This window comes from Hippoglossus stenolepis, chromosome 4 (genome assembly GCF_022539355.2).
Source record: "Hippoglossus stenolepis isolate QCI-W04-F060 chromosome 4, HSTE1.2, whole genome shotgun sequence".
NCBI lineage: Eukaryota > Metazoa > Chordata > Actinopteri > Pleuronectiformes > Pleuronectidae > Hippoglossus > Hippoglossus stenolepis.
This window is the reverse complement of record NC_061486.1, coordinates 13,418,866-13,440,837: the sequence shown is the minus strand read 5'-3', so window position 1 is coordinate 13,440,837 and position 21,972 is coordinate 13,418,866. Positions and strand designations below refer to the sequence as shown.

The 21,972-nt window shown below is 40.8% G+C and overlaps 1 protein-coding gene across 2 annotated transcripts; it reads right to left on the bottom strand.

Annotated features, from left to right (window-relative positions):
- Positions 1-2,266: 2,266 nt before the first annotated feature.
- On the bottom strand, positions 2,267-21,953 carry igsf5b (immunoglobulin superfamily, member 5b). 2 transcript variants are annotated; one of them, XM_035153474.2, is made up of 10 exons: positions 21,687-21,952; positions 20,011-20,076; positions 17,104-17,421; positions 12,415-12,542; positions 11,197-11,362; positions 9,865-9,996; positions 6,378-6,402; positions 4,575-4,663; positions 3,997-4,061; positions 2,267-2,824 (listed from the first exon to the last, which is right to left on the bottom strand). In XM_035153474.2, the coding sequence occupies exons 2-10, from the start codon at positions 20,057-20,059 to the stop codon at positions 2,714-2,716; spliced, it is 1,083 nt and encodes a 360-aa protein (XP_035009365.1). In that variant the 5' UTR covers positions 20,060-20,076; positions 21,687-21,952; the 3' UTR covers positions 2,267-2,713. The 2 variants fall into 2 exon arrangements, with proteins under 2 accessions (XP_035009365.1, XP_035009369.1); XM_035153478.2 differs by lacking the exon at positions 3,997-4,061 and having other exon boundaries at positions 21,687-21,953.
- Positions 21,954-21,972: the final 19 nt, after the last annotated feature.

Here is a 21,972-nt window from a genome sequence, read left to right as displayed (position 1 = left end):
TACTCCACTGCATTTTTACAATGCATTGTAATTTTTACACTCAATGGACAGATAACACTAGACCAGCAGCAGCATCACTGGTGAAGGAACACCCGAGAGACTTAGCCATTAATTAATATGACGATTTGTCTGTAGTCTGGGGGATGATGTTAGTTTGCATAGTTTGTCACAAATACTGTAGTATTACTGTTAGATTCTCCCATTCATGTTTTATGAAGTGAATAAGAAAATCGTGTAATCACAACATCACATTTGTGGTTCATCTTGTCCCTTTCTAATGCAATATTTAAGGTCACTCTGTGTAAAGTTTTAATGATAGTAGACTGTAACAGAAGCACCAAATTTGGGGTGTAACAGCCAAATGTATCTTCTTTATGCTACCGGAGCCTCCTCAGGTTAGTTTCCCCCACTGGCTCTGTGTGGATGCAAAGACCTGTCTGAGCTACTTCAATCAGAGCTGTTAAGTCTCAATGGCTCAATGGAATTCTGTTTAACTATATTCATCTTGTTGTCCACATTTGTTGATATGTCAGAAAAACACACCACGTTATTTCGTTGGGTGGAACATAACTGCAGGCATGGAGGAGGCTCAGAGCACCGCTACCTGAACCAGAGGATCAGTCAGAGCAGCTGAGGGCTGTTAGCTGAGTGATCCTCTGGCACAAAAGGCAGCAGCAGAGGTGCCAGGGGGAGACACTCAGGAGAGACACGTGGACACACATGGGAAGAGACGTAAGGGGGAGAGACTGGCAGAGTTTGAGCTGAGCTGTAAAACCGAGGTGACAGCAGAAATAGCTGGCAACTTTAAGTTGAGTTTGATTTAAGATTGGTATGATTGAGGAAAAAATAAAATGCTGAAAAGAAACTCCTTTTGTCTCTGGGTGTGTGTGGGAGACAATTGCCACAGTGACCTTTTGGTCTTTTTGGATTATAGTGATACTAGATAAAAGTGAAAGAAAAGGGGTGTGTATTACAAGTTTATTCTATGTAGTGATATATCTACTACAGCAGCATTATTTTAGCCAGTAGTTGACAAATATTTTGTGTGGCCCCCAAACCTCCAGTAATTTTCCTATTTGGCCAACTTGCTATTGAAGTTGAATATCCCTGCATTAGGCCTGTAGATGCATGTTTCGAAATCAGTGCTTGTGTCTCTGACTGATGATTGTATAAATTATTCTAGTTCACCAAAAAATCCTTGAAACAGATGAATGTTTGTGTGCATCTCCAGTGCCTGCTGTCCTCCTGACGTCTGGCCACCTTGCAATATATCTGCATTATTTTACAATGATATGCAACCAGAGAATTGAGCCCACTGCACATGACTGCATTTGTTTTCAGCAGAGCTTGTGTTTGCAGCCACGTAGCCACTGTGCCATTCTCTGCAGTCTTATAAAGCTAATCATGGCTGCCAGCAGCGATAAATCAAGTGTAAAACTAAAAGGCTCAATCGGAATGTGCATTGGCCCTCAGTGAAATGAAAGAGTATTTTCCTATTCAACATAATACAGGCTGCTGATTGCATTGCTGTGCCATTCCTTTTAAGGCCTTTTGTTTGTGGGAGGTGACAAATGACGCATAAATACTTAAAGAGTCGCCTCAGCAGCAGCATCCAAAAAAGGCCTTTTTACAAACAATGATAATGACCCCATGTGGTACAATTTGATTAACACAGGAGCAGCTCCCTTCACTGGTAAAAATGGTTTCTGAGATGTGAAAAATAACGCATGGAAATAAGTTTTAGTTTTTTTTCTGCCGGACATATTTTTTCCTACATAGCAGCGATGGGCATGTCATCTTTTTAATGCATGCCAACCCCTTTAATAACAGCCGTGCTGCTGAGACTATACAATGTCTGGCAGATTCATAAACCACCACCTCCTCTAGGCTCCATCTTTTACTATTATGAAATGCAAATGTTATGTCACCCACTTCACGCGGAGATAAATCAGAGACTCCTTGCATTAATACATGGAGCCACTTCGCTCTCACTGCACCGCCGGTCACACAGAGTTAATGTGCACTCCAGCCTTTGCCACTGATGCTGCCTTTTATAACCATTTCCTTTCCATGCCTGTGGAAATTAATTGAGTTTGAGATGACACCACATAGGAAATGGAAAAAGAGTCACATAAGCTGCACTGAAACCAGGATTAGACCAAAATGATGGAACTGGCTACAGAACTCCAGCATGGTAAGGTGTTGTTGGAGGAGATTCAAGATATTCTTCTTGTTCAGTCTGTGGCGGACAGAGGGAAGACGCTTATAAGAGGAAAATCATTTGTTTATTATAAAAACATGTGTTCCAACTCTTTTTGCTTTCTGCAGGTCAACCAAAACCTGCTCAAAGGTTATTGGTCAAACTAGAAATGGTACCCAGAAAGAAATCGACATATTCACATGCAGAATCTGTTTATAGAGATTATATATGAGGTGATTCAAAGCCAACAAAAGAGACAAACAAAAAATATTTTTTGAAAATACTATGTTATGTAGTCACAAACAATTTACATTTTTGACAATTCACTTTGAAAATACAAAAGATATAGCTTCATAAAATCTGTATGCTGTATTCATACAGTTTATTTAACATTACAAAAGTATAGCCATACAAAAACTGGTGAGTTGTCCAGTTGTGAATATGATACATCTTAATAATCTAAAAATGCTCTTTTCATCGACACCATATTTATTACATCATAATAAACTACATTCAAACTGTGGTAATCCTCCTGACGTTCACAGGGTTTTCCTCTGACGTACTCGCCGGGCCTTGGCTCTCACTGTGCAGAGACGGGCTGCTGAAGTACACGACATCAGGGACCTATAGAACATCATCAAATTTCATTCTCAAGAACACAGTCACTGGAGAAGGCGCGGTTCTTCTTTGTCTGTTGAATTAATGCTGCTGCATCAATGTACAAACAGGAAAGACCATCTCTTGTTGGTTTGTCCATTACGAGCTACTGTAGAAACAAGGCGGAGCACTGTGATGTCCGCGGAGGCAAGACTCACTGCTCACTATGTGAATATATAAGGCTCATTCTAACAAAAACACTAGGGTTTTTTAATTAAGGTGGTTACACAGTCACTATAACATAGTTATGAGAATTATAACCCATTTTCACAAATACATCCTCATCATTTCTACACCCTGTCTCTGCCCTGAAAGGTTTGTGTGGTCCTACATTGGTGCAGCAGTGCCTCTGTGGATGTTTCTTTGAATTGTAATTACCAATAAAGTATGATCTGGAAGACAGCTATTGCCTTTAAAGGCCTCGAAGTGTGTTGTCCTCCACTGTCAGTACCTCCCAGATGAGGTAATCATATTGGTTCAATACTACAGAGACAGTGAATCGGAGCTGAACTCGTGACCTTGTGTCAGAGCTGCTCCACAACACAGTTAATTATGAAAGGAAACTAAATAAGCCGGGTCCACAAGAGAGCAGTTTCACCTTTCATTATTAGACACCAGGATATTCCACAAAGGCATCAATACAGTATAGTTATCCAGAATCAATGTGGCAATCAATAACAGGTCAGGCCAAAAAAAATCTCTCAGGCAAAATGATCTCATCAACATTGACATGTCAGGATCATGTAAAGGACATGAGAATATTTACAAAGTACGAAGACACAAAGTTTTCTCAATTTGTGTCTCAGTCAGTTTGGCCCTTCATTTAGTCCTGCAGATCATCACAACATTCAGATCATGTGCTACAATGATGGCGCTGCCACTCAGAGGATGCATTGGTGAGGGCATTGTGTGGAAATCTACCAATTTGGATTCACAGAGCGATGGATGATTTGAATTGTGTGGCGTGAGGTCGGCTGAGGTGAGACAGAGCAGCAGTGCAGCTCTCTTCTGTTCTCATCAACGTTAGAGGAGCTATAGCAGGAAGTCCATCTGCAGAATGACTGGACGCATTATTCAGCTTGGGTTGACTCTATCAGTCTCTCTCTCTCTCTCTCTCTCTCTCTCTCTCTCTGCCTTACCTTGTGAAAACTGGCAAAGTCCATCTGTCTACGAATTTCCATGATTAGCTCATTGTAATCTGCGTCTGCAGGGTGAGAAACAGCAGTTAAGCCTGATCTAACCTTGCAGCCCTTCTGACCAGCTACAGCCCACTTTGGACTCAAAGTGCACCACAGCAAAACAGCAAGGATTCAGGCGAATTAGTGGCTCAGAGGTCTGGGATGTGTGCAAAATAAACACTGCAAACCGAATATAAATCTGTCTTTTCTTTACCTCTAAAAAATTATTCAAAATTTGAAATAAATGTAATTTGCATGATTTTGAAACCAGCTGATTATGTGGTTTGTTGCTGCTTAATTGATTAACTATTTGATGAAAGCCAATTGTAAGTACCTGGCCCACTGGTTTTACCTAGTTTGTGATCTGCGAAGTACACAATATGTTACGACTATGACAAAGCAAGGTGATAAACCACGGATTTAAAAGACCAAACCAGCATTTTTGCATGTTTTAAACCATTTAAACCATGCTACACTGTCTTCAACAGTTTGAAATTGGGTTTACAGTTCTTATAGTGAACTACGTGTTGCTTACTCACCTGTGGGACCCTCTTTAGAGTATCCCAGGTTATCAGTCCCTCTTGTCACCTCAGCAACCAGTCCTCTCCCAACCACCGATTGGTCGAACCTGCAAATGCACAAAAAATGTCCAATGGAGAAGATAACCTTTATATGAGATATGGCAGGGCCACTTAATCTGAGACCGCGTTGTTGTGGCCACAAACATTTTTCCTTCCTCCCACAGCTGCAGTAGATCATTGGGCGGCTGCATTGTTGCAAAATGAACCTCATCATAATTTTTCACTGCGTTTTATTAGACCCAACCCGAGAGCTCAACTCTCACTTCAATGTGCTCAATGGAAAAGCTATAAAATGAATTCCAGCTGAATGAGAAAGGCTGACAAAGACGAAGCAGAATGTATCTTCTTCTGAAATGAGCTAATGACCATTTGGATCTTAATCACGTTGTGACTAAATGTAATAGATATTTAATGCATGTCATTTCAAATTCATGTCTTCAGTTTAATCTATAATGAGGAACAATTAAAATACAATTATTCTCAGAAACAAGTTATACGTATTGATTAAGATTCAAACTAAGTCTGAATTTATAGTAGCTTATTTTAAAGGTGTGGTAATCCAATACACTTTTTCCCTCATTTTATCTTAAGCTTTCACAGTTGATCTCATAAACTGCTTTTAGACATGCACTGAACTCCACAGATCCTCTGTATTGTTTCTGCAGGAGGTGCATGTGAGAACGCATGTCCGAGTGAGAGGTGGAGTGTGGGGGTCGATGACACTTCTAACATGCGACAGACGCAAAAAAAAAGTCAACAAATATCTCCCAGTGAAAAAGCAATGACACACACAGAAGACACAGACGAAGATGTCAAGAGAGTTTGTGTTGATAAGAGCTGACGACGGTGTCGTGGAGCTGTAAACGTGATCTCCGCAGCAGAGTTCATACATCGCCTCCTGCCTCTACCTGCGACACCCGGCTGCTTCACCTCTGGCCTGAGTAACCTGGAGGATTTGTTGTGAACGCGTTGTCATGACTCTAGACTCAAGATTATTTTGGATTTGTTGTTTTGGTTTTATTATGGACTCTTTTGTTGATGGTCTTTTCCTGTTTCTCCTTGTGCTGAGGTTTGGATTTGGGTTCTCCTTGAGTTTTCAGTTTCCTGTTTTATTTTGAAGATTTGCTCCTTGTGTGTTTCCTACTTTACTTCCTGTCTTTGTCCCGTTTCCTGCCCCTGTGATTTTCTGCACCTGTTCCTCATGTGTTTCACCTGTGTCCAATAACCCCTGCCTCCCCTGTGTATAGAAGTCTTTGTGCCTCCATTTGTCTTTGTCAGTTCGTTCTGTTGGGTTTTGTCGAAGCAGGTGGACCCAAAAATGCAGAGCAAAAAGGTAGTAAAACAAAAGGTGTCCTTTAATGTAAGGCAAAGTTCTTGCAAAGAAAAAAATAAAATAAAAATCCATAAACTCAAAAAGGTTAACAGCAAAAACAAGGAAAACACTATAGGAGACACTCGAAAAAGAGAAGGGAACTGATGGAGGAGAAATGACGACAGGGTGGTGAGACGGCCATGAAAGACGCAAACTAATTCTGTCATCCATAATAAAACCAAAACAACAAATCCAAAATACTCTTAATAAAAGAGGCAAAGTCTAGGTCTTAAATCCAGAGTCATGACGCGCGTCGGTGCAGAGAACCTCCCGAATCCAATTCTCCCAATTTCATGTCTGAAAACAGCTAGAGTAAAGAAAATCCTTTTCATTGTTTCAAAAAGCCCCATAAAGCAAAACAGGTGGAAGAAAAGGTTTTTCAATCTCACCATGAAGGCTCCTTTGGGCTTGGATCTGAAAGGTAAAAGGAAAATGAGGCATTAAGTTTCCAGAACTATTATGACCTATCATCTGCTAACTTTATTATTCTCACTGCATTGACAACAGAACCATTGTGCTGGCTCACTGCATCAATATAAATGTCCCGCTGTTTATCAGTTTTGGGTTCTGTACTAATATCCCAGCCTCCAGTCAGTTTGAAATTCAGCAGTGAAAGCTAGAGCTGAGTGTTGATGAGTTTTGTAACGTGGCTTTGTGGTTGTCTTCGCTGAAGGTCCTCCTGGCCACGGAAAAAACACACACCGATGTAACAGTGGGGCAGATGGTGCTTTCCCCAGGAGAGATACAAACTGTTCCTCTTACCGGGGGAGAAATTGCCTTTGTCGTTATATTTTAAATCCCTGCTGTCATGCCAACCAAAGTCTTTGAGGGTGAATATATTAGATCCCTTCTATTTTTCCCAAATTTTTCAAAGCATACATTATTCCCTATTGAGATGGATTACCCAAAGAAAAGCTCAGTGACTTGGAAGTGAGCCACATCGTCAAACATCCTCATGAAGTTAATTTCTCTTGCTCAGGGGTGTTACATAAAATCTAGGAGACTGAAGCAGGGAGGGGGATGTAGATGGTATTAGAAGTTTCAGGTACAGACACAAACCTGGCACACCTGCCCTTTGATAATCCCTCAGCGCTAAACCATGGCCATGATTTGCAATGGTCCAGAATCAGTCACAGGGATTACACTGACTTTTAAATGTGTGACTCAGGGCCACTTTTTTGTTATCTCACACAAACAGGCCTCCGCCGCCTCCTTGCGCTAGAACAACGATCCCCTCGGAGATGGCAGTCCAGAAACATCTCTGCAACCTCCTGCTTTCCTGGCTAGACTCTTTTTTTACAACATCACGCCACCTCCAGAACGTGCTGGGGTATCGACCTCACTGCTTGGAAACTTGACAAGTGGTCCCTCCACATCACAAATATTCCATCCAAGTCAGGAGCTCTAAAGGAGTTGCAGTAAAACTGTCTCACGGTGTGGTGAGTTTAAACCTTATTAATGGGTTTATACCATTTCCTGACCCACGAAAGACCCGGAGGGCTGTGAAGACAGAGTTGGTACTGCTTTGGTCACCTCTCAGCTTTAAAAACAAAGTCTCAAAATGTTTCTCTTAAAGGTATAGTTCAACATTTTGGGAATTATGCTCATCTGTTCTGCATAAATCTAAGAATAAAAATGTATATTTAAATTAATTAAAACAGAGAGCAATTTCACTGGTTGATAAAACCATTCAATTTCTATAGAGGTCTAAGAGAAAATGACTCGTACTTCTCACTTGATAGTAAACCTTTTCCCTAAGGAGTTTAAAGTCTCAATCGGTTGTTTCAAGTTTTCTTCAATACAGCCTGGTGTTCACTTTGTAAATAATGGTCCCATTTAGTGTAGGTGATGTGTGGTATGCATTAGGGTGTGGATACCGTGTGATTGACAACTAGTACCATCCAATGGGTGTTGTTCTCAATCTCTAGGTGAGTCTTACCCCCCTATCCTCAAAATATGGTCACTTCTGGTTTCAAAAGATGAACAAATGGCGCCGGCCAAAATGCCAAACCCGAGGTTTCAAAATGGCACTTCATGAACCAATGGGTTACATCACAGTGGGTTGCCATTTGGATATAATGAAATCATCAGTCAGCTGTAGAATTAGAGTTTTTGTTACCTTTGGACAGAACTTTCTTTCAGTCTTATTTGTATGTGTGTCAGACCTAATCCTTTTTCTTTCCTCTCTGTTATTATGCAGATATTGGACAGAGGAGTCAAGGTGTTATTTAAATGCTCTAAACACATAAATACGACACATATTGTTTACAGCGGCCATGTTTTTTCACACAGGTCGGAACAATTACACAACTTAGAAACTTAGAGGAGCACGTGAATGCCCAGTAACAGCAGCATGGTGTGCAGGTGTGTTTGTGTGCTCTGAGAGACGTCAAACCCCAGTCATGTTTACATCACTACCTATCTGATATGGAGCCATCATGCTTTATAAATTTAGGTAAGGTCAATGGTTTCATAGGGAGGGACTAACGTGTACTGAGCGCAGATCACAATGCACACATAGAGGGTGTGACTTTATTCTCTGCTCAGGATACCATAACTGCATTATTTCTTGATATTGAAAATAGTTTTCAGCTGCTAAACTAATGTTTAAAGCCTCATTTATGTATAACTTTTATTCTCCTCATCAAATATTTGCCAAAAAAGCTGCATGGTGCTGTGTTTCAGTGGGGTATATTCAAACATACAGACTCATGTGGAAGGAATGTGGGGTGTCAGGAGGACCTATTGTTCCCCAAGGTACAACTTCTGTCAGTGTATCAACAATCCTTTTAGCAAACAGGTTGCTCAAGATCTCATTTCCCCCGAAACAACTGTCAACTCTTCCTCATATTTCAATGTCCTTCATCAGACTGTCTCACTGATGCGGCTAACAAGCACTGAGACATAGTCCCTTCTTTTCTACAAGGCAGGCCCACTCAAATGACTATGTTACTGCAACAACCTTTATTAAATCAAACACCTGCAGTGAAAAGATTACTGGTCTCACTCTGGTGGGACGACTGTCAGCGTATTGTGTTAGTATTTCATATTTTTCATTATTATTTGAAGGCTCAAGAGTATAAACGTCAAACTAGATGATTCTAACAACAATGACTAAGACCAAAAAATAAAATATAAGTTACAAATTAAATTACCCAAAATATCAGAATATATTTAAAATCTTTTATGACTTATTGTTTTCTTTTCTTCTTTTTGTTTGTGTGTGTGTGTGTGTGTGTGTGTGAATATTGTTATTATTATATATTAATATATTTATACATGCATGAACATTGTAAAGCTCTTCAATCTTTCTGCATCTGACTGTCTGTATGCCCTGACAGAAATCAGACTGCATGAAAAGAAACCCTGCACTGCAGCACTACCGCAATCGTCTTAATTAACATGTTACCGCAATTTCCAAAAATACAGTGAGTTACTGTAAATCCAATCTACCCACAATGCCAGGCAAATTGTGGTAACTAACTGTAAAGATGTTTTATGGTATTTTTTGTGTGTAATTTGTGTTTTTTAACTGTAAAAATACTGCAAAGATTAACAGTGTGCCTTGTTGTTCATGGAGATAATTATTCCTTCCTGTCTTGACTAGTCGAACACACACATACCTCCGTAACCTCTTTGCTGCTGCTTTTTGCAGAGAAGTAACGCTTTCTGCTGACAACTAATGTTCCGCCTTTGTCAGAAAAAATATAGCGTGCCCTTGGTGAAGGCCAGCACGGGGGGGGCATTGCCGAGTCACAGCATGTAACCACCCATCTTCTTCATTATACTTTAATCACAGTTTCTTTACAGGAAAGATGTAGGGGGAGGTGACATTCAATTCACCTGGAGCAATTTAAGGAAGAGAAAAGTGCCTACTTGCTTGTCTCCTCTGTCTGTAGCAGAGGACAATGCAGATGCCGAGCAGGAGGAGCAGCAGAAGAGCAGAGAGGGAGGCAGTCACTGCCAGCGGGACCGTGCAGTCATCATCTTCCTGCACCACCTCTGCAACTGAGGAGGGGAGGTCACGTCAGTGTTGTGGTAAAATAAATGCTGAAGCAAGTGTTGTTAGTTTGCAATTCAATTACAGATTTGCAGACATGGTGTAAAGAAAGCTGCGTTTAATATCCTGTTTTAATTTGCAGTGGCGGGCAAAAGAGAGGAACAGTTCTGTCGCATGGAGTCGAAGAAAACGTACAAATGGAATATGATGTTTTTATTTTACAGGCTGTGCAAACTCATGCAGTTTCGATCTGCCACTTGCTATTCCACTCTGCTCTTCAATAATAACGCTGAGTGATGATTCACCAGCTTCCCCAAAATAAGGAGGGAACTAAATGAAACATACAAAGTGAAACATGCAAGAAAAGGAAACACATAGAAATGAAGAGAGAGAGAACTAAAATAGGACAGAACAAAGCAGTGACGGGAAGCTCTTACTGTGCATTCACATGCATGCAGTCATGTTATGTAAATGTACAATATGTAACTTTGGCCACTAGGGGTCTTTCAATCAAAACAAGTATTAGAGTGACTGCCCACTTTTATAACAGCCCTGGTTCCTAAAAAACTTTTTTAAAAACTTTGTACATAGTTTAAAAGTGAAGGGACTACACATCCTATGAACCATGGTGAATTCCTGACTGATCACTCTCCTATGGCTCAAAACCTCTATTCAGCAAATGAATGGGTTATTTACTTCTGCAACGTCGCTGTTTCTGTAACAAAAGACCAAGTTTGATGACTCGTGAAGCAGCATGAGGTCACCACCGTTGCCAATAATCTACCTGATGTGACTTAGGTGCAAATGATGTTCACGGATGAATTAATGCATCAAAGTTTTATTCACATTACGCGGCAAACAGCAATGTAGAATTGTGATCCATTACCAGTGACCAATACAAACAAAGTGGAAGGAAAAAACAAAGGACTGGCTAACTGGCTAACTGGCTAACAGTTTGTTTGTCCTTCGTCATACGTCGTTTGAGCTGGAAGTTATTGCAGCTATGGACAAAGCCACAGGTAAAGGAAATGTGATGCAATTAAAAGGCGACCAAAATGAAACATCCCGTTACCTTGAATAATATTGGGGATTTCTCTGAGTTTGAATATAATGGATTATGTGCATAAGTCAAAGACATTTTAATATGAAGAATTGTTATATATTCTCTTTAATGTGAAACATGGTGAAATACAGTGTTCCAGTCTCACCCACTGTCAGACGGACGCTGCTCTTCAGTGGCGTGGTGAGGGCAGACACGGAGACCAGACAATCCACTTCAGAGCTCTTTGCCGCCATCACACTGAGGTTGCTGCTCACAGTGAAGAGGCTCTTCCCCGACTCTTCACTGCTGATGTTGTATTCAGCCTGGCTCACCTGCACACCATCCCCCACAGAGAGAGGAGCATTATCATTTACTGTTTATTCTAATCAGGATGTCTGCTCCCACTGACCAGTTATCCTGGAAATACACCACACACAAGTATTCATCCACACATTTTTACTGAACAGGACTGATGATGCAGGGCTGGTGTGTATCTCTCTGCCATATTTTCTTAAAGCTCCAGTGTGTAAGATTTCAGTGAAAGGGATCTATTGGCAGAAATTTAATATAAAATAATCATGTGAGGTTTTCACTAGTGTGTTTCATCTCAATTATACGAATCGTTGTTTTCTTCACCCGAGAGACCCCCTGGGCCCTTGGTATTTAAATACTTTATATTTACATCGGGAGCAGGTCCTCTCTACGGAGGCTGCCATTTTTTTTTTTTTTTACAGTAGTCCAAACTGGACAAAGTTAACATCTTTTGAGTTTTTATGACAACTGAAGGTTTCCACAGGTAGGGTGAGGTGAGGGGTATTCAGCTGCAACGTGCAACTTCACCACTAGATGTCCCTAAATTCTACTCACTGAACATTTAAGTTGTAAAAGAGAAGTTAAAGGAAGCTCAGCTCTTCGAAGGGGATAGACAGTATCACTCCCTCTCTGTTCAGAGGGGGGACAGGGTATCCTACTAAATCACATGATGAAGTTCACACTAGAACTTTTTCGACTAACAATATTATAATTCATTGACTTTGTTGTGGCCAGATTCTTTCTGAATTGTAATGCAGATTGACAATCTTCTGCCATAAAATTAAGGTGAGAGAATGAGCTAGAATTGTTCTTGACCCACTATTGTATTCTATTTTTGCAAGATGCAGCTAATACACAGATACGGACATAAACATGTAAATTCAGTTATGATTTATGCAGCTAGAATTCCCAATATTGTCTCAAAGGGGTTTTTACAATATTTGCAGCATATATCATAATCTATCCTCAGACCTGCAGTTTAAAAAAAATATATTATATGAATAAAGAATATGATCCATTTCAATATAGAGCAGATAATGATGTGCGTGTCTGTCTGCAGTCATGTAGTTACCTTCTTGTCATTCACCTGCCAGTACAGACTGGGTTCAGGATACCATCCTGCTGCTCGGCATTCAAATATCACTGACTTCCCCTTGAAAGCCAACTTGTCGTCCCCCGAGACTTTGACGATGCCCTTTTCTGCAAGCAGAAGAAAATACATTAACAAACTGGAATTTTGTGCTTTTCATTTTTTTAAGTGCCTGCATGTGAAGGTTAATCATGCCTGTATATTCCTCTGGATGCATGTGTGTACATTTAACCGATTTTTATCATCAGTAACCTTTGAAATTCATGCAGCTGCATGCATGTATGTGTATCTCTCTGTTGCCTGGTGAATGCTTTTCTTTATCCCCCTTCATTTTCCTCCCTGGCACCAAATAAGCTACTTAAGGCCCCTGAGAGATACAGTATCTCATCTGTGAGGTCTATTGTCTGGCAGACTGAAAGCTGGTGGAGGCAACAGACAATTGCTATAGACAGAAAGATAATTACAGGAGCTTCACCGCTTTGTCTAAGCGAAGGATATGCCAGTGTTGATTTAGGTTCAAATCCTCAGACGTTTCTGTGCACATTATTGGCCGTCCCTTTTCTCCAGCTGCCTTTATTTGATGCCTGATTTGGTGTCATAAACATTGTCCTGTCCAAGTCTTAACAGCGCCCGGTTCTGATTGTGGACTCCAGCTGCTCTCTGAGAACCTCGGCACCGGCGAGTCAAGGTTGGCGAGGAACCAGCAGCCTTATTTGCACTGATTGGGGCAGGCACATCATGGCTGATTAATACATCTGAATAGGAAATGAACGTCAGCTCTTCCTCCCAAAGCTCCACTCTAAGTGATCTAAGTTTTCACAAGGGTTGTTAATTACTGTAGGGGAAACTCTTTGGGCTGCAGTGGCGAGCTGTGTGAAGCGGGGAATCCCCAGCTTACTCCGATTTCAGTGATTTTCCAGTAGGGCTCTTTAATTGGGAAATTGCAGGCAGCTTTAAAAGGTGTAGTTAGTGATTCTGGGGAACAACTGTGGATGCTTGAAAACAAATACACTCCTCCTTTTGCTGCTGCTTCAGAAGGTGGTAAACCACTTATCTCAATAAGTTGCATTTAGCCACCACAGACATTAGCATTATATGTCAACAATATGCGAACTCTGCATTTACACAAATGACAACTTCAATGACCAGAATCAACCACAACTGCTTGTGCATATCTGTCCTTGAAAAGCCGACAGTCAGACCCTGACGTACCATCGCAGCTGCACCACCGGTGTTAATGACTGGCTGCTTCCTGCTCGGACAATGTTATGTACCGGTGCGTGGTCGCAGCAGCCCACAGCGCCATCCAGAGGCAACTCCTTGTCATCTCTCCACCCCTGAAACATGAATCTTGACCCTTTTGTTATCTTTGTTGGGTTAGCTTTAGTCCGTGGTGACTCATTACTTAGAATTTGGAGCGCTACTGTGACAACCCATGTTGCTGATTGGCTAAAATAGTGTTATGCTGTCCGGTCGGCCAGCATTTTTGTCTTTCTTCAGTGCAGAGATATAAGCAGAATTTAACTAAAAGGGAGGGAAATTGCTTACCCCATCTTTATATAACATGCACTTTATGTGTGGTTGCAGATTTATTCCAATTGGGATGTGGGGCACAATTCCTCTACAATTACCATATCCATGTTCACTGTTATCTGATTTATAAGACATCTGGTCATCTTCAGATCAAGTAAAAAGGCTTGCGAGCACATATTGATTTGTCAAAGCGAAAGGATTGTGCGTTTGAGTGAGCGAGAGACATAAGCATGAGGGAGGGGACAGTGACGTTCATATTTACAGCATCTTCATATTGGACAATTAAAGCAGGGAGTGTGGATGATGGCATCAAGAGTCAACCAGCCCTGTGTGGATTTGTGGCCCTGTCCCAACAGTATATTTGAGGCTGCAGTGCACAAATCACAGGCAGAGTTGCTGACTGTTAACCGGCCATGCCAGGATGCACAATTAATTCAAAGGCTGTGTCAGGCCATATGATCCTCCGCATCCAGACTGGAGGGCCTGATTCACCATACACTCCTGTTAATGGCTGCATATGTCAGTGGGGATTTGTGGCACTGGCAGCAATGAGGGCTCTCTCAGTAATATATTGGCAGCGAAGGATCATTGGTTTTTGTCCCCTCCCCCCCCCCATTCGCTTTTTGCAGAGCGAATGTTTCCAGGCCGATCTTCTTTTTAGCTGAGCTCTCAGTTTGGTTTGTACACACTGTTATTTGACTTCTTAAAAAGTTGTCTTAAAAACGCCACCCATACATTTTTCAAAATATAGTTGGTGCGCTTGAACAACCCTTTTCAAAACTAAAAGAGACAAAGAATTAAGACTCAAAGATCTAATTTGAAACCTTTATATATTTATATGATGATCATTTACACTTATGATTTCCAAATTTATGACAATAAGGAGATACTAAAAAGTTTGAACTTGAATTATACCATAGGTCGTTTTTAAATTGCATATTGAATTTGTTTAAACTTTCTGTTATAAGTTTAGGGAATGAATGAACAGTTTGTAATAATAACATTAAATCACTGATATCTGTAAAGATCTACATTATTTGTCTCTTAAAAACAGATATATTGATCTTCGGGACTGTTCAGAGTTTCTATTTTTAAATTGATTCGGCCATTGAAGAAAAATCAGACAACCCTCACTTCAGCAAAAATTTCAACTGTATAGCATGAAAACTTTTTCTGGTCTCTCATTCACCTAAGTTACACACCAATAATCAGATGAAACCAATAAATTAGGAATTTAAAAATGGAAAAATAACAGTGTTTCTCTGCATAATTTTGAAAGTTTGAAGTCCATTTCTATTTTTATTTTTTTACAGTGTACAATCACTAATCTGTATCCATCTATCACCTATGCTGGCTTTCCTTATGGATTGGTGGGTGGTGCTGGATCCAATCCCAGCTCACATTGGGCAAGAAGTGAGCTATCACAGCAACATAGAGACAAACTACCCTCCACACACAAATTCACAATTATGGTCAACTTAGAGTCTCCAATTGACCTAACCTCATATCTGCATGTCTGTGGATGGGGGGGCAGCTGGAGTACCTGGAGATGACCCGCAGATTCAGGGAGATCATGCAAACTCCACACAGAAAGGCTAGGATTCAAACCAACAACCCTCGTGCTGTGAGGTGACAGTGGCCACATTAAATGCAAGAATATCTTTGGTAATCCCTGTGAGGGAAATCCCACTCCCTAACATGCTGGTTCACACTGCAGTGCATTCAGAGCTGATTCTGTAAATCTTGCTGCCTGCTCTGACCTGTTGAGTTCAACACTTTCCAGCTGGTAAGTAGAGTTGGATTGGAATTGGACTGATAAGTGTTGGGCCAATCAATTCACCACCTCCCACGCTGTCATTAACAATGTCACAAGAACCATCAAACATGCCGGGGTAACTGTGTTCCACCACGCAGACCTAAAGGATTTCCCAGCCTACACACTTGTATTGATCTCTCAGGTACCAATGCAGCTGTTATTACAGAAAATTGAAAACTTTGATTCTATTAACTCCACTCTGCAAACCAGCTAAAGCACTCAATTAAGACGTGTCCCCTTAAATCCACAACAATATGATGTCTTTTTTGTGCTCTTTGTTATTTTTAGTGGAGACAGCAGTGTGTGGGGGTGTGCAGCATCAGAGCTGCTACACAACCATTTCTTCGTCCCTTCATTTACCTCCTTTTCAAGTTTATTTCTGCACTTTCTCACACTGCAATGATTTTCAAGAGATGTGCCATCTGCTTAGTTTCCTCCCAGTGTGTGTGTTTGTGTGTGAATGTGTGTGCATGCCTGTACTTATATCTTTGTGAGGACCATTTTGAGCCTATAGACCTTATGGAGAGAGTACATTGTGGGAGAGTGAGGACATTTTGGCCGTTCCTCAATTTTTCAATGAGCTGATCGAGGGTTCTATGTGCAGCGCTTTTTCTATCACAGGCCATTCACACACTGTTGGCACAGCCATCAGGGGCAATTTGGGGCTCAGTATCTTGCCCAAGGACACTTCAGAATGCAAAATGGACAAGCTGTCTATCAAACCTCTGACATTCTGGTTAGTGGATGACCCACTCTACCCCCTGTGTCACAGCTGCCCCTTTACGTGTAGTTGTGGTGGTTAAGGTTATGGTAAGGTACAAGGGAAAGCATTATGCCAAAGAGTGTCCTCACTAAGACAGTAGTAGAAGACAATGTTTGTGTGTGTGTGTGTGTGTGTGTGTGTGTGTGTGTGTGTGTGTGTGTGTGTGTGTGTGTGTGTGTGTGTGTGTGTGTGTGTGTGTGTGTGTGTGTGTGTGTGTGTATTTATATAGAGTTTTTGGAGATGATCACTCAAAGCAGTTTATAGTACAGTTCTGTCATTCACCCGTTCACAAACACATTCATAGATGTGCTGCACTTTCTCTATCACACATCACCCACATGCTGCCGGGACAGCTGTCAGGGGTAATTTGGGGTTCAGCATCTTGCCCGAGGACACTTCGGCAGGTGGAATGGATCGAACCGCCAACCCTCTGGTTAATGGACGACCCGCTGTACCGTCTGAGCCACAGCCGTGCATGTGTGAGAATAAATCACACAGATGCACTTAATACCTCAGACTATGTTCTCTCACACAAACACGTACAGACGAACACACAGACCTTGTACGAACAGGTTTGCTGTTTTCCTGTCGATGCCCTGAAGGTCACAGGTCACTTGTCCCTGGTTGTACCTCTCTGTGCTGTTCAGGACAAACACCCAGCTGTCTCTCTTGGAGCCGGAGACTGGCTCAGCTGTCACATTAGTGATGGGGGACTGCAGGACACCGTGCAACTTCGAGATGGTGACCGCCGCTGTGCCGTTCAGCAGCCACAACATCACGGTCCACTTGGTGTTGGAGGCGCTGCAGGTAAACCTCCCCTCCTCCCCTCGCAGGACAGTCAGTGTTTCTGGGTACAGCTTCATCTGAGCTCCAGCTGCTGAAGGTCCAAACATAAACAGAAATAAACCACGGTAACTTTAGTCACATCAATGTGATGCTGAGTCTGAGAACAGATCACATCACCGGAACACCACTTATGAACAGACAAACCTTCAAAGGAACAGTGTGACATTTCTTGCTGAGAATTAGATGAGACCACCTCATATTACGCTGCCTGAGGAAATACTGGCTGAGTCAGTAGCTTCCTTTGAATTAAAGCTTAAAATGTACTTTTATCGTACCACATTCCCGGATTTTACCTCATTCTAGTTTTTCATTATTGCAACGGGTGGTCATAAATTGAATATCTGTCACCATGTTTTTATAAATTTTTCTTTTATGCCTGTGTTTTTTAAATGTTACTTCTGTGTGTTTTTACTTGTTTTTTCCTATTTATGAAGCACTTAGTAATTTTATTTTGAAAAGCGCTATAAAGATATTATTATTATTATCTGTTTGGTAAATTTGAAGCAACAGCTAGCTGCCAGTTAGCTTAGCATAACAATCTCGCTCCTTCTGAAGGTAAAACCATCTAAACCTAATTAACATGTTACATTTTGTCAAATTTATACAAAACAAAAGTGGAAAAACAAAAGGTTGTGGTGCTATGGGAGGTTATGTGCATCACCATGAGGTTGCCTAGCAACAATATACTTTATAACTCAAAGCATTATAAAGCAATCCCAATTAAGAGGTTGGATACACAAAATGCAAACAACACTATATTGCACAGTTTCACGACTAATCACATTCACAGAAAACATTGAACTTTTTTGCAATGCAAATGGAGTCCTTTCGAATACTAAATAGGTAAAAACTACTGTACTGATTTCCACTATATTTTGTAAAGGGGTGGGAAGTGACCAAGGGAGGATCCCATTAAAATTTGGTGCAGGTTTAAACTTTCACTTTCTTTAAAGTTGCAAGATACTGTGTTTTTAAAAATTTTCTTTAATTTCTAAGTGAATAAATTATGGATCTTGATGATGATCAAAATCTCGGCCATGTGAATTTAGATTTAGGTTTCATTGAGGGACTGTTGGGCCTTTGTGGAGGTATGAGCTCTGTGAGTTCCATTCAAATTTGTATTATTTTGGAAGAGACTTTGCCTGCAAGGTGAAGGAAAAGTATAAATATGGAGGAGACTCAGTGACCAGTAAGTCGACAGATCCACTCAGTGTGTTCAGGGCCCCGGACAAACTGAAGAATTCAGTGATGTTGTTTTATTCATTGCTTCACGAGCCATATGAGGGTGAAAAATTTAGAGGAGGTTGTTGGCTCCTTGTCTGATGTAGAAATCTGAGTCTTGCCAGAGGATCAAGTGTGTGTCACTTATAGAGAACCTTGTCAGCACAATCAAGACATGGAGAGCAAGTGAAAGTAAGGGTGCAGAGATAAATTAAATAGGGCTGAAAGGGCTGAAAGAGACAAATGAAAGAGAATGACGGCCCCACTCCCTACCCGTCTGTTTCTTAAAGCTGTTGACAAGATGGCTGATTGGCTGAATGGGATGAATGAGGGTAAACAAGTTTTCAAGTTTCAAGTTTTATGAGTCAAATGTAAGTTTACAGTAAAATGAAAAGTGTTGAACGAGGACAGGTCAGCTCAGCAATGCAATGAGAGCAATGTCATAGAGAATAAAAAGTAAGATAAAAAAATAAGAAATTTAAAGCAAGTAAAGAGCTGAATATAGAAACAAGAATTAAACACAATAGTATATATATTAGAGGATGCATGTGGGAAACCAAAGTGACAAGTGTATACTGTACAAGTTTATGTATATAAAGTTATTGCACATTTTCCCGAGGTGAACCAGGATTTACGAGAAAAAATAATGCATGGCTGTCACTCTGCAGGGTTTTAACAGTAACCTACAGACATCTATAAAGATACAAGGGTCACATGATAGGGGCTAAAATAATCTATAAGGAAACATTCATAACCAAGTGTACACTAACAGAAACACACACACACACACACACACACACACACACACACACAGAGGCACACATCCTCAATTACAATCTTTCAAATCTGTGTGTTTTTCTGTTGCAGAAAAATGAAGGAGATGTGGAATTAGCATTAATGGTGAACTGTGAAATATGACATAACATGCTCATGCCGCAGCACTGCAGGGTGATGTATCACTTGTTTGTGGCATGATAACTGTGTTACCTTCTACAGCCAGCGGCGCAGACTCATAAATGTTGCATATGTTTAGGAAATTAGGTCTGAGAAATATGTAGGCCGGCACATAGAGCTATTTCTTTTCATCGCAATCGGAGAAAGGCAGACTAATGAGCAGCATTTGTGCAAGATGCTTTTAGGACCATGAACCAGTGACTGTGAAGTCACATACACACTGGCAACATCTTATCTTATCAGTCTATTAACTGAATAGGCAGCCATTTTGGAGAAGATGAATTGTTTTGTTCAGATTGATTGTCTGTGGGTTTAATCTGAAGGGTTCCACCATTAAACACACCACAGCAGTGAATAAAGCTGTTAATACACACAGATTACTTTTCCCCTGTGATACATCACCAACCATGGAAGCTGCTGTGTTTCTTATGAGCTGAACTCTCACCTTGAATCCCGCAGGAAAGTAGCAGCACCAACAGATGAAGCACCATCATTCAACGCATGGAAGGCCCTGAAATGAAAGTTAGAGAATCCATTACCTCTGCCAACGAGTTAATGTTTTCATTGGCATTTGTTTGATGGTTGGCAAGATTGCTCAAAAGCTACTTAACCGATTGACATAAAATTTTGTGGAGGGGTGGAGTGAAGGGCCCGCTAAAGTTTGGAGTGGATCTGGATAAACAGGCTGACATTTTTTTCACTTTCTTTTACGAGATAGGATGTTCGCCTTGTTGGAGGTATGTGCTCTCTGCGTGACTTTCTAGTTCCAAGGACCATAGTTGATCATAATCTCAGGTTTTTAGCTATGCTAGTCACATGGATCCATGACAGTGTCTTAAATATCTTAATAACTATCGGACACACTGCCACTAAATGTGATGCAGGTTCCAGCATTGCCATTAGGATATGCCTTCATGACTTTGGCGATCCCCTTAGCTGCTCTCATTCAACGTTTTCACTTATGCTGTGAAATACCTCAACATGTAGAGGAGGGACTGGCTGAGAGATTAATGTTTCGCAAAGGATAAATATGACTGATTCAGTCAATGCTTAGATTTTTACTGTGGAACCAGCATCAGGATTATATTTGAGGTTTTAATTAAAATGTCTCAACAACAACTAATGGATCCTTTTAGTGAAATAAAAAAAAAATTCTCATCTTCATAATTCTGATTACAACCATTCTAAAACACAACCAAATTCAGGGTTTACCTAAAGTTACGTACATCAATACAACACATAAAGGACTTTAAGGTCCAGTGTGTAGGATTTAGGAGAAAGAGATCTATTGGCAGAAATTGACTATAAAATAATTCTAGTGATGTTTTCACTAGTGTGTTTGATCTAAATTGAACTAATTGTTGTTTTCTTTACCCTAGAATGGGCCTTTTATATTTAAATACTTTATATTTACATTACGAGTGGGTCTTCCCTACAGAGGGCCGTGTGTTTTTTACAGTAGAACAGACTGGACAAAGTAAACACCTGTTTATGACAACTGAAGGTTACCACAGGTTCTCTATCATGTTTGGAAGGGGAGGGTGAGGTGACGGGTGTTTAGCTGCAACATGCAACTTCACCAGTACAATGCAATTGCAATAAAGTGTTTCTATTCAATTCTATTCTATTGAATACATATTACTCTTGGATCACTACCACACACAGAGGATATTTCTATATTGTCAAAGTGCAAGGAAGTCAAAACAGCAGGAATGTGAAGACATTTTCTTGATCTTGAGAGAACCCTAGTAGCATGACTTTTTACAAGCTGGATCTGTTCAGTGTATATCTGGGGCAGACAAGGTAATTTAGTCAATTTAAGAATTACAATATTCCCATCGGCTGTAAACATACGGCTTCCGTATCCTGGAATTTTAAACATACAACTCCTAAGCTTTCTTTGTTGTGTGGAAAAGAGAAGAAAAAAAAGGTTTAGGTCCAAACTAAATATTAACCTAGTATTTTTATTCATTTATTAAATAAAAACACTAGGGTAACCAGTAAAATTACTGAGGTGTTCGATCCTCTATAAAAAGCAGCATCTCTAAAATACAACTGAAGCTCATCTTACGTTTAAAATGAAAGACATTAGAATTATCTGTTCTAATGTGTGTGACTCACCTCAGTCCAATGTGTGTGTGGATGAGCAGCTAGCGTCGCACACAGTGGATTCATGTCAACAATGCTGCTTCTTCCTCATGCCTGGTGCTCTGCCATGTCGCCCAAAAACAGTCCCGTTAAATATTAGCAGAGTCGGAGCAGGGAACTTTGTCCTCTGCAGATGTATAAGTACACAGAGTGACTCACACTGCAAACAATGCCTCCTGTAAGTCCCCCAGTTCCCAGGGCCCCTGAGACCAGGCCCCCACTCTCTTCACATGAATGCATTCAGACACACTAAATGATG